Here is a 14,264-nt window from a genome sequence, read left to right as displayed (position 1 = left end):
TTTATTGCTGTTAATTTTTAGAAATATGCAGTTTTGTTTGTTGGTGATGTTTAGTGTATAAGTCTAAAGTAAAAGGTTTAACTTCCTAAAAAAATTTAATGTTAACCAAATTAAGATGTAGTTAAGGCAAGACATACTTTAATCTGGTTTGGGTTAGAGTTCTGTAAACATTATGGTCAGAAATTAAATTTTTGTACTAGCCTAGAAATGAAAGTTTGCAAAACACAAAATGGAAGACCATTTAGCCTGCTATGACTAAAGTTAAGAATTTATACTTTTGTTGTGATCAAATGGTATTTTTAAAAAAAATTTCAAGGTATGGTTTTTATTTTTTTAAATGAATATACATAGTAAAAATGCTTGTCATCTAGTTAATTGTTTAGATTTCATTGCTGTTTATTACTAATACAGTTATGTAATTGCAAGTTTCTTTTTATTACTGTCTGTTATATTAATACTAAAAATATGAATGAAAATAATCAATAGCAATATTTTTAAGATAAGTAAGAGTCACTGTAAATCGTTTAAGCCTATTATGCACATTAGAATATAGCTTAAGAAAAATTAAATTTTTGCTCATCAAAAAAACTAAATAAAAATGTTTCCTTTTCAATTTGAACTCAAATTTTGGTGGTATAAGCATTTTTATGTTATGCATTTTAACCTGTATTTCGGTTTTATTTTCTCATGATAAAATCTTGGATTAAGCTGTGATGACCAAGTAGTCATTGTAAGTACTTTGAAGAATTCCTTGCATTTTTTTCTTTTTTAATTGGTAAAGAAAATGCACATAAAGGTTTTACTGAGTAACACATAAAGAAATAAATACAAAATTGGTTTTTGAAGTGTACTGTAAGAAAACTAATAACTATTGCAATGTTGGCTAGCTATGGGGGAGAGGGAAAACAATGAGAGATTATAAATATCCAAACAGACAAATCATCAAAAAATTAGAATCTCTAAGAAATAACAGCTCTTTAAAGCTTGAAGGGAAATGTGTCTTGGATTTGAGCTTTAGGAACACACACCCCAATGCTTGCTATAACTTCGCTTAAAACAAGGAAAAATATTTTTGATTTCAGTAAAGATTTAACTTATATGTTCATGTTTTTATATTCAGAATATTATTTGAGTGTTGTTATAATTGTTAATGTTCTTTGGTTGCAGTGTTTTCTGGGATTTGTATTGTGCGGCACCTGAACGCAGAGATACATGTGAACACTCTAGTGAAGCTAAAGCATTCCATGATTATGTAAGTCACTATCATTAGCTTTGTTTTTAGTTGTACATAATAAACATTTGTGCCAAATTATCAGTACAGATTCAATTGTTTTGTCTGAATTTTATGTTTAAATGAAATGGAAAATGAAATAAATAGTAATTAGGAAAAAAATTTGTCATTCACTCTTTTGCTATTCATTCACGTATCTCCCCTTCCCATTAAAGATAGCACTTCTTATTTTAAAGGTTCCTTAAAGAAGTAGGGACAAAAACAATTATCAGATGTATGTTACTGTGATTTAGTTAAAGATGACAACATTAAGCTCCACCAGGCACGGATCCAAGGGGGGAGGGAGATAGGGGCGATCGCCCCCCCCCCCCCCCCCCCCCCCCTCGCCCAGGGAAGCAAAATCGATGATGTAGCCAAATACATAAAGACCCGTGCATTGTCTTACATGAAACCAAAATATTGATAGCTGTGTCCCACATTGACACAGAGTAACTTCACTCTGGGCATGTTTCCTTCATCCTTCAACTTTTCAGCTGTCCTGAGCTCAAGAGAAAAGCGTGGCTTGGAATGTTGGAAGGGGGTGGCGGGCGACAAGCTGGGCTGTCCTGTTACTGGAGTGGAGGGTGGAGTGAGGAGAGTTGCAGTGCGACCACAATCAACCCCCCCTCCACAACTATACGCCGCGCCAACAGACGACTGCCTTGTCTTCTCATCAGTAACTTACTGTATAGTCAGTCACAGGACAGTGTTCAGTAAAAGTAGCATCATGTTCGACGAAACTACTGATGCTTCACAAGTCCCAGTTGACACATGTTTTGAGGTATGTACACAAAGATTCAGTGCACGAAGATGTTTTACAATTTTTAAATGTTCAACAATTTGTGAACAGTGAGGACAAGGACCAATATGAAGTATATGAACCAACTGTAACTGGCAAAGATATTGGGCAAGTAGTACTTTCTGCTCTAAAGCATCACTGTCTTGACCTAAGCCATTGTGTTAGCATATCCACAGATGGGTGCTGTGTCATGGTGTCAGAAATTCGTGGTGCTGTGGCTGAAGTCAGGCGAGAAGCTGTGAATGCTGTTCACTGTCCATGTCACAATCATGCTCTTAATTTGGCCATATCAAAATCTTCCAGCATCCAATATTATTGCAACAATGAAAACGATAATCTCGTTCTTCACTGCATCATCAAAACACTCAGCTTTACTCAAGAAAGTTTTATGTCACCAACTCTCTGGACTGTGACAAACTCGTTGGATCAAAGGACACGATGGCATTTTGCAGTTTCGAACATCTTTTCTGAAAGTAGCTCAGGCTTTAGAGTGTGCCACATCTTGGAAAGATGCTGAAAGTGCTGCAAAAGCAAAAGACTTTTTTCACTGCACTTTGTGAGAGTGAATTTATTGTCACAGTCATCTGCTTATCTGATATGCTGGGAGACACACTTCCTTTGAGTATACTATATCAGAAGACTTCATTCAATAGACCTTAAGGTTGCCCAAGTTATTCTGGCAGATATGCTTTCTGTTCTAAATACAAAACCTACACAGTGCGAAGAGCTATTTTCTCAACTTTTCAACAAAGCTGATGGTCTTGCTCAGGAGCTTGGTGTAGATTTAACTATACCTCGACTTGTGAGAAGGCAAACACACAGACAAAATTACCCATCAACGAACCCTGTTGAATATTTCCGAAGAGCTGTATTAATTCCCATTCTGGAGCACATTGTCGAAGATTTAAAACATCGGTTTTCGGAAGAAACGCAACAGCTTCACAGCCTGTCAGCTTTATTACCAACTTCCTCTTCTAGTCAAGTAAATGTCAAAAAAATTCCTTGGGGTGAATGGGCTAGAATATGCGGAAAGACAACTTAATGCCGAGGTTCGATCATTGGAGGCGAAGTGGACTCGTGAGAAAGAAATCAACAATACAATACCCTCCACAGCTCTCGATGTTCTCGCTTCGTGTGACAAGGAGCTGTATCCAGGCATCTACATTCTCCTGAAAATCTTAGTCACCTTACCCGTAAGTGTCACTTCGGCAGAGAGAACATTTTCGACATTGAGATGACTTAAGACGTGGTTGAGATCTACCACAAAGGAAGACAGACTGACCGGACTTGCATTATTGCATATCCATTATGGCTGCGAGATTGATAAAGAAAAAGTCATTGATCGCTTTGCAAGCAAGAGAACCCGCAGAATGGAATTTATTCTATGATGGAGAAAAACTGTTGTTTTGCAACTTATATTTATGCACAATCATTATATGTATAAGACATTTTAATTTAAGTTATTACTACAAATGTTATGCCCATTCTTTAGTTATTGTATTTTATTTATTATTTTCTGATAACTTTATAATTTACCAAAACTCATTTTCTGTGAAAAATTTTACCGACTATACCAAAAGTGTATTTTACATTTTAAGCACAAAATCGCTATAAAAATAAACCATTTTGCATGCAAAAATCTATAATCTTTCCATGGGTTGGACCCCCGGACTCTCCCATTTTAAATACTTTTGAAACCTACATTTGCCCCCCCTGACATCAAACGCTGGATCCGCCCCTGAGCTCCACAAATGTAACTTGATTCTTTTTTGTAATGATTATCAGGCTTTAATGTATACTTAAGTTGTTACTTTTTATTAAAATATTATTTCATTTTAATATATTAAAACTTGTTACTTACAGTCTATTTAAAACTTACGTTCATTCTAGCATTTGCATTTGGCTAAGAATAGAACTAACATTGGTTCAAAAATGAATAGATTTTTGAGTTATTTTTTAAATTCCAAAATAAACCCAGATTTTGAATTAAATAAAATTAAAACTCGGGCATACTACTCATACTGTAATATTGTATTATTTTGTGAGGTATGTTAGTGGGAAATGAGTATATTACACCCTGCCACCGGAGTTTTATAATTTATACTAGTAGTTATAAATAATTCTGTTGTTAATCTTGGGATTTTAACATTTTTACTATCAATTTCCATAATGTAGTTTTTAACATCATAAGTAACTACAGTAGAACCTCGATGATATGTTCCCGTTTCATACATTTTCCCGTGTCATACGCCGATTAATTTTGGTCCCGCCGAAAGTACTATATTTACAATGGTTTACTTTCCCGGAACATACACTTATAAAATCACGAATTTCCCGTTTCATACGTTTTTACAAAGCGGAAATGTCCTAAAATTCACAAATATTTTGTTGTATTCCTCCTGAAAAAATACGTTTTAATGCTTTTATTTTGAAAAACGTTCATTGTTTACCTTTGCAAACGTAAGAAAATAACTTTATTGCACCATAGATATGGATAGTATCAGGAAGACTGTGCACCTCGCTACTAGCATCTATGGCCAGCACCGAGCGAGACTAGTGGCGCAAACTAGCAATGATTATGAAAATGGTCAACGCGCTTTACCAAGGCACGGATCTCATATTTTGTGCATTCATTAATCTTTGAACTGAATATAGCCGTTTGTTATTGTTTTCTTAAGATCGGATTGTTTTGTATTGTACGTTTCTCAAGTTAACATTTTATAGAAAATTGTTCTGTTGCATAAAGTTGTTTGTAAAATGAAACAAACAAGCAAAAATTTCTGATTTTCTTTTTACAATAGCCTAATTTTTTAAATTTCTAATTTAGGCTTGGTGACCTTCCCCCCCCCCCCCCCCCCCTCCTCCTCCAAGAAAGGACTGCTTTACTTGGTTATGAACTGTATTTTACATTTCTGGTGGTTTTATTATATGTATATATAATGATGAATTCATATCTTTTATTAATATAATGCAATTATTTACACATTATGTATTTAAGTTTAATCAGACATTGTGCTGGTATGCTAGATTGAAAAAAAATATTATTGCCATTCCCTTTTCATACACTTTCCCGCATCATACACCATTTTTGTGCCCTCCGTTGAAAAGTGTATGATAGGGGTTCTACTGTACTGTTATGATGTTGGAGAGTACAATTGTACGAATAATTTATAACTTAATTATTACTGTGTTGCTAGATATTAAACAATCATGTTAAAAAGTATTATTTTTAATGTCATATTTATTCACTTTAAGCACCTGTGTAAAGTATATTAGTATAAATGGAACTAAATTATTTTGAAGTTTAAAGTAAGTTTGTAAAAACATGTGTTCATTTGTATTTTTATATTATGTTAAACAAAAATGTTAAGTACAAAAATTTATTACAAGAGAGCATTCTCATACTTCCAGCAGTGTCCGTAACTAATTAAGTAGTGCACAATTTGTGGTTTTTAATCTTGTACTCAAACCATTTTACATTTTTACATATTGTTTTATGTATGTTGATTCTGCCTTTGCATAATATTTCGTTCTAACTACAGTGCCCCCTTGAAGCACAACTACCAATATAAAGTAACATTTGAAAGAAAGGGTGGCAATCCGAATTTTATTAATGAAAGGTAGTGTCATTACCAACCATGTTTTTACAGGTATAAGATCTCCTTTAATTTATACAAAATTATTAATTGGTTGTTTACCTGTAATTACTTTTTTATATTTCTTCAAAAGTTATTCTAAAATTAGTTTTTTTAAGGGTATATGACTCCATTAATAATGACATTAAGGGAAAAGCTATCAATATTTTTCATTAGATATTTTCATAAGAAATAATCTGATAAGCATTATCTGTGTTTTTCCGAAACTTTCTGTGTAGTTAATAGTAGTAAATTAAATATTTTTCTCCATTTACTCTCGTAACAGACTGAAATGTCTGTGTAGGTCGGACACTTATGAATGCCAGTTTTAATTTTTACTTATATCCATCTTTTCTTTTGAAATTTCAGTTTACTTTTTATGATGAGAAAACCTTGTATTTGGGTTAATTTTGCAAAATTATTAGTTGGCCTACTTGTTTTTAAACTTAGAATGTTTCAAAGTTTTTGGTATGGCCCATATTACTCATTCTCAAAGATGATGTGTATTATTTTTATTTAGAGTTATTTACTTTGTTTTTAAAAAAATCACATGAATTATTGCATAATTGCATACCATTCACTTGTCCAGCTAGAAAAATGACAATATCAGTCAGTGGCATAGTTTATATGCACACAAAGGAAATCCTGGAACTGCCTCTTCTCTCTCTTTTCACCCACATCAATAGACTTGACAACACTGACAAACTATGTATTTTTGCCAAGAGAGAATGGTAACTAGTGCTTTGAACCATAACGGGAAATAAAGTAACAAAATGTTTAAATTTTCCAACAGGTTGTTTATACAGAACTACAAACATTTTAATTCTTATAAATATCTGACAATGTCATAGCTATTGCTTCAAACATGATCACTTGAACTTTAAACACACTTTCTTTTTATTTTTATTTCTTTTTATTAAATAGATTATAATATTCACTTGTAAACTTGTTTCAAAAAGTATTGTGTGCATACTTTAGTTAACATAGTCTTCAATAAGCAATACATATTATTAAAAAAATATTGTAGGTGAAAACAAATTTTACTTTGGTTGTCCAATTTTCATCAATGATAATACATTTATAGAAGAAGTGTCTATAAAAATTTGCTATCATGCATCTAGATGTGTTCATTTAAGGTTATGATTTGAATGAAATAATTCATGTTTAAAAATTTTATTTGCCATAATTGATTAAAAAAACAATTACAATTTTGTACAACTTAAATTTTTGAAGGAACATTTGCTTGGTACCAATAATTCTATGCATTTTAAGAATATTTGTTCTTTTTTTCCAGGGCTTTGTGAACTCTGGCTATGGTGTCAATGGTATTGCTCATGTGAGTACTTTTATTTACAATAATTATGATTTTAGTGGTTAAGGTATTCAAAAAAAATCTTTTAAATATTTGTGTGTATTTTGTTTGGGGTTCTCACTCTATCAGCTCATTATTTGGAATAATAACATAAATGTAAGCCTACTTGGCTGTTCGTAAATTATGTTTTTATAATTTTAATCCATGTATCTACTGGGTAGTGAACTACAAAATCATTCCAAAATAAACTAACTCAAAAATACACATAATTAAGTTCTAAACATTTATACTTATGGGTAAAAGAGTTACTAAATGTATTCAAAAAGAGTTTTCATTGTTGCATCATTTAAAGAATAAATAGTATCCTAAGAGACCAAAAGAAATTTCATATTTCCTACATTTGAATATCCAGGTATGATCTCAATGGTAATCAAATACAAATTGCCATTGAAGTAGTCCTGTGATTAAATAGGTGTATATGCAGTAAACAAAAAAATGTTCATGATTAGTGCGTGTTCACCACACAAGACAAAGAGAATAGCTGTGTGCATAAGTAACAAGAAATACAAGCATGATGTATGTTAAACATAGTTGGTGATATTTCATTATTTATTTAAATTTATAATACATGTGTTATTTAATTGGCAAAACATTTAATTTTTCATGCCCGACACATGTAATTTGACTTTATTGGCCAATCATTACAAATAAAATATTCATGTTCTGATTTAGAAATTATATTAGTTTCCCATTCACAAAAAAAGTTTTTTGGAAGGTTTACTGTAGTAAAGATGATTTTAAACAAAAATGTAGTGCACTATCAACTATTATTTTGGACACTTGTTTCTAGAAAAAGCATTAATACTAGTGGTGCCACACAACCATTCTTTTTGGTAAGTTCGGGTACTGTCAGTGTCATGTCTGGTAGACTGAAAACAAAGAAATTGCTTGATTTTAGTTTACTCCAATCTATTTGCTTACAGATGTGTTTCTTTCAAATTAGGAAACTTAAGGGCTTGAGATGTAACAATTTTGGTTTTTCATGTAATCCATAAAGATATGGGGAAAATTGTCATTATGAAGAGATAAATAAGACAAATAAATAATGCTGTGGTTTTCAACTTCTTTGGGATTACATGTGTACTTTACTATTTATAACTTTGATGTAGGCCTGTGCGAATATGTTTTTTTTTTTTAGCTTGAATCAAATATGAATATGAACAACAAATTATTCTTAATTACAAATATTGAATTTGAATAGTTAGAATTATAGTTAGAATCCCACAAAATTTTTTTTAACATGAGGTAACAACTTCTGGAAAATTAGACAAGCAATATTGAGCAAAAGGTTGGTTAGATTAAGTCAGCTACAATAAATATATGAAAAATTTTTGTTAACAATATTTAAATCATGAAATAATACATAGTTTTTTTAATTATGCAACTTAACTAATTTAACCTAACCAATAAACCTTTCATTTCAGTTCCTATCGGCTTTATTTTCTAGTGCGTGATACTCTACATAGTTATTCAGAACAATTTTGTGAACAGCAGAATACTGTAAAAACCAATACAATCCACTTTAAAAAAAAAAAAAAACTTTTCTGAAATAAAATGAGCTCATATTTACATATTTAAATCCCAGTTATTCAAGAGTTTTCGTTAACTCATTCAAGTTAATTTTTTTGTTTCATCAATATTATAAACACAATTTATGCTAATTTCATATGGAATCTTAAACCATTATTTACGTTTTTTATAGGGGTGTGCGAATATTCGTAAACACGAATAGTTGTGAATAGTAACTGACAAACTATTCGCATTCGTAAGTCAAATAGCAAAATTTAAAATTGCAAATACAGTATTTGTCCGAATATAAAGCGACATGCAGTTTCAGGAGGCCAAACAAATGTAAAAATAATTTTGGTAGAAATTAATGTGAAAATTCATTAGTCATACATTTTGTGTTGTTCATCCTTTTTGCATTTATGTATACCGCATTTAACTTTCCGTTTCGCTTAAGCTACGTATAACTATTTATTAGTGTGTTAAACGTAACAAAGCAAACAAAGAATGCAGCTTGCCGGAAAAAATAAAGTGGCTAGCTGCCATGGTGAAGCATACGGCCATGAATAACTTCGGTGACGTGACCGCGAATATTTGTCCATATTACTCTCTGAAAGAGAGTCTCTGTCCTATGAATTTTAAAGAATAATATAATATAATTATGTTGTTTGAAAGGTTTTTACATAAATAAAGAGTGGATTACTGTGAAATTATTAAAATAGCTTTTGAAGCAACGTACCAAATTCCTGTAAATATCTACGCGTCTTCGTGCGTGTTCGGCAATGTTCGTTTTACAACCAAGAAATATTGTGGGAAAACAGTTGGCAGCCGTGAATTTCTAAACATTACATCCGAAATGTTCTTAACATATTTTCTGTTTGTTAACGTAAACAATTGTTCTGAAAATAGCTGTGATATTTTAGTACAAATATTTCCGTTAAAAATCTGAAATTAAATTACTGTAAATGTTAACACGCGATTGTACACAAAGTACAAATATGAATTGTGTAATAAAAGGTTGCCATTTTTAGATGCTTCAACATTCACATTTTTACTCAAGAACAAATATTTAAATTTTCAACTTTAAACAATTGTGAATTACTGCAATATTGGGTGGATTTATTGTTTTTCCCGTGTGAGGTAACAAAGTTTTAGTTAATATAAAAAATCGTGAACATTTTTTTAACAATATTTCTACTGTAGCTTTCAGCTTGGAACTAATGTTTGCGGTGCTGACGTTTTGGGTGCGAAAATGAGACTTCCAATTTTCTCATCTCTCATTTAAGTAAAAATGGTCGCCTTAAATTCGGACCAATACGGTATTTACATGACTGTGTTTTATTTCTCGTGGTGGTTCCAAAAGCTTCAGTTTTCACCAGCTTCTAATGTAATTTCCCAAGTATTTATACATTATTACTAACATAACTGCAATTTATTTTTAAACCAAACCAAAATCATCCTACATTAAACCAACTTGTTTCGAAAACCAGACGGTAAACGTAAACACGAAACACGACAACATTTCCAAACGAATATAGTTAGCAGTAATGCCAACGACTACCGTATTTTTGATGAATGGTTGTAATCGTTTACAAAACCGTTAAAATTAACTGTTTCAAATATTTTATTCAATGATAACCTTTTTATATACTAGTTTTGAGTATTGAAGTTAATCACGGAGTTTTTTCGGTCATATATGTTTGAAGTACAATGAAATTAATTTCCCATGCTATGAATTTTTTTTATCCAAATTTTTCCATTGTGGTAACCGAAAGGAAAAACAATAGATAACAATTATTAAATATTATATATGAAATAAAAAATTCATGTCCTCAATAACTCTTAAAAATACTAAGTGAACTTCTTTTTTTGTGGTTTCACTCACAGAAAATATCTTGTATAAACTAAATATATGAAAACCCGCCATTGTTCAGTGTGGTAACATATTATATATATATATATATGTATGTATATGTATGTATAAAACTATTCGACTTCAAACTATTCGCATTCTATTCAAAAAATTTACTATTCAATTCGAAAATATTCGACCATCAAAATCCACTATTCGCTCACCCCTAGTTTTTTATATATATTTTTGAGTCCCAATGTCTATTCAGTCATAGATGCATACAGCAAGGAAGCTGCTACAGTATCACACGATGTTAAATCGATTTTTAAGTATTGACTTATACACCGTTGAAACTATGATGTTTGCTTCTTTTAATGGCCACCACAATAGTGTGTCCTTGTTTTGTGGTGTTGTAGTCCATGGTTGTTGATGTTCATATATTTTTTGTCCACTTCTGGTGTGTTTGACCATGATACAGTAAAACTCTTTTTAAGACATTCTCACATAATAATACATTTTCCCATTTAAATAATTATTCCCTTGATCATTTCCATATATGCCTATGTTAATTTTTGCCATTCAAAACTTTTGCATTTATAGATGCTTTATGCATATAACTTTCATCAATTAAGGAATAAAATAATGTAATAAAGTTTATCTGTACACTGTAAAACTACATTTTTTGAGAAATCTTTGAATAACTGTTTCAAAACAAAAACTAACATAACTATCAAAACCTATGCAGCACGCTGTCATGTAATATTTTTCGACCAATATCTGCTCGCATTTGTATCCTTTGTGAGGCAGTTCCATCTATACACCATTTTTCTCATTCGAAGCATAATGTCTGACAAATCCACACAACAAACCATTAGCTATTCGTTGACCTGTTTACGTGATACATTATTCAATTGGTGTAGCAATTTGAGGAACTAATCACGGTTTCATTGTTTGTTGAGCACTGTAGTAAAAATTTTATATGGTGGACATAACGATGAATATTTTAATTTACGTTTTGTGCTATGAATTCTGTTTTTGGCCGGACTGATACAGTATACACCAGTTAATTGTGCACAATTTTTCATAAAATGTGTGTTGAAAAATCGTGGTATGAGGCTTATTCAAAACTTGAAAATGTTGCGTGGCAACACTGCATAGTGCACAGGTTCTTTCAAGCTCCAAAGTTGGTTGACCTTCTATTGTTAAAGGAATGATGGACATCTTGCATGTGGTTTGTGCATTGTTTTTCTGTGAGCAGACGTTGCAATGATTGCCGAAGGTTTGCGGTAGCGATCTTCTACGCCTACTGAAAAACTTAAAATGATTAAAAACAAGCTTAGGAAATGAAAACATGAGCCTCGGGAAGAAAAAACATTATGACGGAAAATTTTATTAGTTGAGTGTAAAAATATGTTTTTAAGTGATGGTGTTATTGCAATGAGAAGTTTGATTGAAAGGTGAGAATTTGTAGCGTGTGCTTCCTCAGCAAGTTCCCAGTATATTTTTTTTTATTATCTTTTTAACATTGCATTGATTTCAGTCATCTGTGACGAGAGGTGTATGGCACTTTACTGCTGTAAACAAAACAGTTGCGATCATTAGCCATTACGTTCATGATGATATTTTTCCATCCCATCATGGTAAATATGTTGTTATTCACAGTTAATCTATAAAAAAAATATTTACCACCCTGGTATATTTAGACACATGTATTAATGACAAAGAATTTTACTGAAAATATTTATAATTTTTGTAATTAAAGTATGTAAATAAGTAACTGGAGAGGTTAGCACCGGTACCAAGGATGCAAATAGTGTGGCCGCCTGGGTGTGTCATTGTACAAGCTTGGGACAACAACAGCCTACGTGATTCCACACAACTAAGGCAAATTCTGGCCCGGTTTAAATTTTTTACATCAAAATTTGCAATGATGCCCATAGACCTGATTAATAAGGGCCTTGCTACAGATGTCTACTTACCATTAAAAAAATAAAATTTAAGAGTCAATCACGGTTACATCATAGCCTCTGAGGGCCTCGTGTGGGTTTCATGGTATCTGTCGCAAACATTAATTTTTCCCACCCACTTAGGCCATTAGTAATGATAAAGCTAATGCATAAGGGCCTTCCTACAGGTGTCTACTAACCAATAAAAAATAAAATTGTAGAGGCAACCAGTGTACAGGTTGTCAAGGACCTCTTGGGGGCCTCCAATGTATGGTTTTCATTAGAGGTCTGCGAGTACTCGAAAATTTATCTCGAGCCGAGTACTTACTTCAAGCTCGAGCTTGGCTCGATAAAATTGTTAGACTCGATAATTTTGAGCATTCAACAGCAGCAGGTTATTTGGCCGGAAAGTATTGTGACGGTGTTTTACTATTTACGGAAGAAAATACAGTAAAACTCGCTTACGACGGTCCCGCATGGTAAGTTTTCTGTATAAAGCGTTTAAATTGTCCGGGGTCTCTTCAATTACGCCATTAAATGTGTGATATAAAGTACAGTATACAATTTTTCCGAAAGTTCCTGTCTCAAATAGTAATGGTGCACGTAAATGTGAATAAAAGACAAATGAACAACAACTTACGAAGAAATATGGATGATGTACCATACCTACAGTACAAGCCCAATAGTTATCTTAAGATAATTACCATAAAAAGAACTAAAGATTCTTTGTAGATACCATAATTACTACAGAAGCATTATAGCTACCACATTTGCACTATAGTTATTGTAACAGAGATGTATTTTTACCGTGGTGGTAATGTATTTATTTATGACTTATTAAATTAAAGAATATTATTTTTAAAAAAATGTTAAATTTTGATATGTACGGTTGGCACATGTTGCTAAGAAAAAATGTGAGTTGAAAAAATGCAGTACTACTATGAAAAGTGAAAAGTGTACTTGTGGATTTTTAGGTTATGGCACTCTTTCGTTTTTCAGTAATATCGGCCCAAAATTAACAAGCGTATCGGAAATCGGCAGGAATGCAGATTCAACTAAATATCGGCAAAATCGGCTTCTGCCGATTCGTATCGGTACAGTTCTACATTTGATGGCATGAGTAAACATGTTTCAGCCTTCAGGATACTGAAAAAGATTTTAATTTCCTTGTAGGTCTATTGTGCATGTGTTTTTCTTTTTGCAAGTGATCAACCAATGTAAACAGGTAAGATTCAATGGCAAAATTTTTTTTTTAAATTTCTTTCTAGCAGTGCAAAATGTAAATGCACACTGTAAATAGTTACCAAAATTAATAAGCCCACTTCATTTTAATACTATTCAAACATTATACTAAGTTTAAGATAAAACTAACTTCCAAAAAGTGCAACTGTACCATAAAAGCTCGAGAACTTTCAAGTAGGCTCGCTCGAGCTCGGCTCGAAGTAAACTTCTTAGGCTCGCAGACCTCTAGTAGCTCGGCATTACCTCGCAATACCTGCCACTCAGGTAGCAAGCGTGAGACTTTTCTCCTCAGCAGGAAATACCATCTTCCGTCGAAGAGAAAACTTGCTCCCAGAGCATGCAGAACAACTAATTTTTTTTGCATGACCGACTTATCAAACAGGCCTTAAGTGTTTGTCTTTGTAGCCATGTAATCCAAATAAAAGAACAACCAAAGACCATACAATTTAATAAATATGTAGGTATATCTATTTAGTAGGCTAACAATGATAATGGTTTCTTTTTTTATTTCCATATTTTTCTCAAAAGTAAAATCGAACTCGACTTGATACTCGGAAGTATTTTTAGCAAACTCGCTCGAGCTCGACTCGAAGTGAAAATCCTCTGCTCGCAGACCCCTAGTTTTCATAGTAACTTAAGAGG

At 32.3% G+C, this 14,264-nt stretch overlaps 1 protein-coding gene across 4 annotated transcripts in view; it reads left to right on the top strand.

The window, feature by feature from the left end:
* Window positions 1-14,264, top strand: part of LOC134529353 (single-stranded DNA-binding protein 3) — a 309,711-nt gene that overhangs the window by 43,208 nt on the left and 252,239 nt on the right. For all 4 annotated transcript variants that reach the window (XM_063363330.1, XM_063363329.1, XM_063363331.1 and 1 more), the window contains exons 4-5: window positions 1,168-1,252; window positions 6,999-7,040. In XM_063363330.1, the coding sequence (XP_063219400.1) occupies window positions 1,168-1,252; window positions 6,999-7,040 (127 nt within the window). The remainder of the gene's footprint in view (window positions 1-1,167; window positions 1,253-6,998; window positions 7,041-14,264) is intronic.

This window comes from Bacillus rossius, chromosome 2 (assembly GCF_032445375.1).
Source record: "Bacillus rossius redtenbacheri isolate Brsri chromosome 2, Brsri_v3, whole genome shotgun sequence".
In the NCBI taxonomy this organism is placed as follows: Eukaryota; Metazoa; Arthropoda; class Insecta; order Phasmatodea; family Bacillidae; genus Bacillus; species Bacillus rossius.
This window is presented reverse-complemented; position numbering and strand designations above follow the sequence as displayed.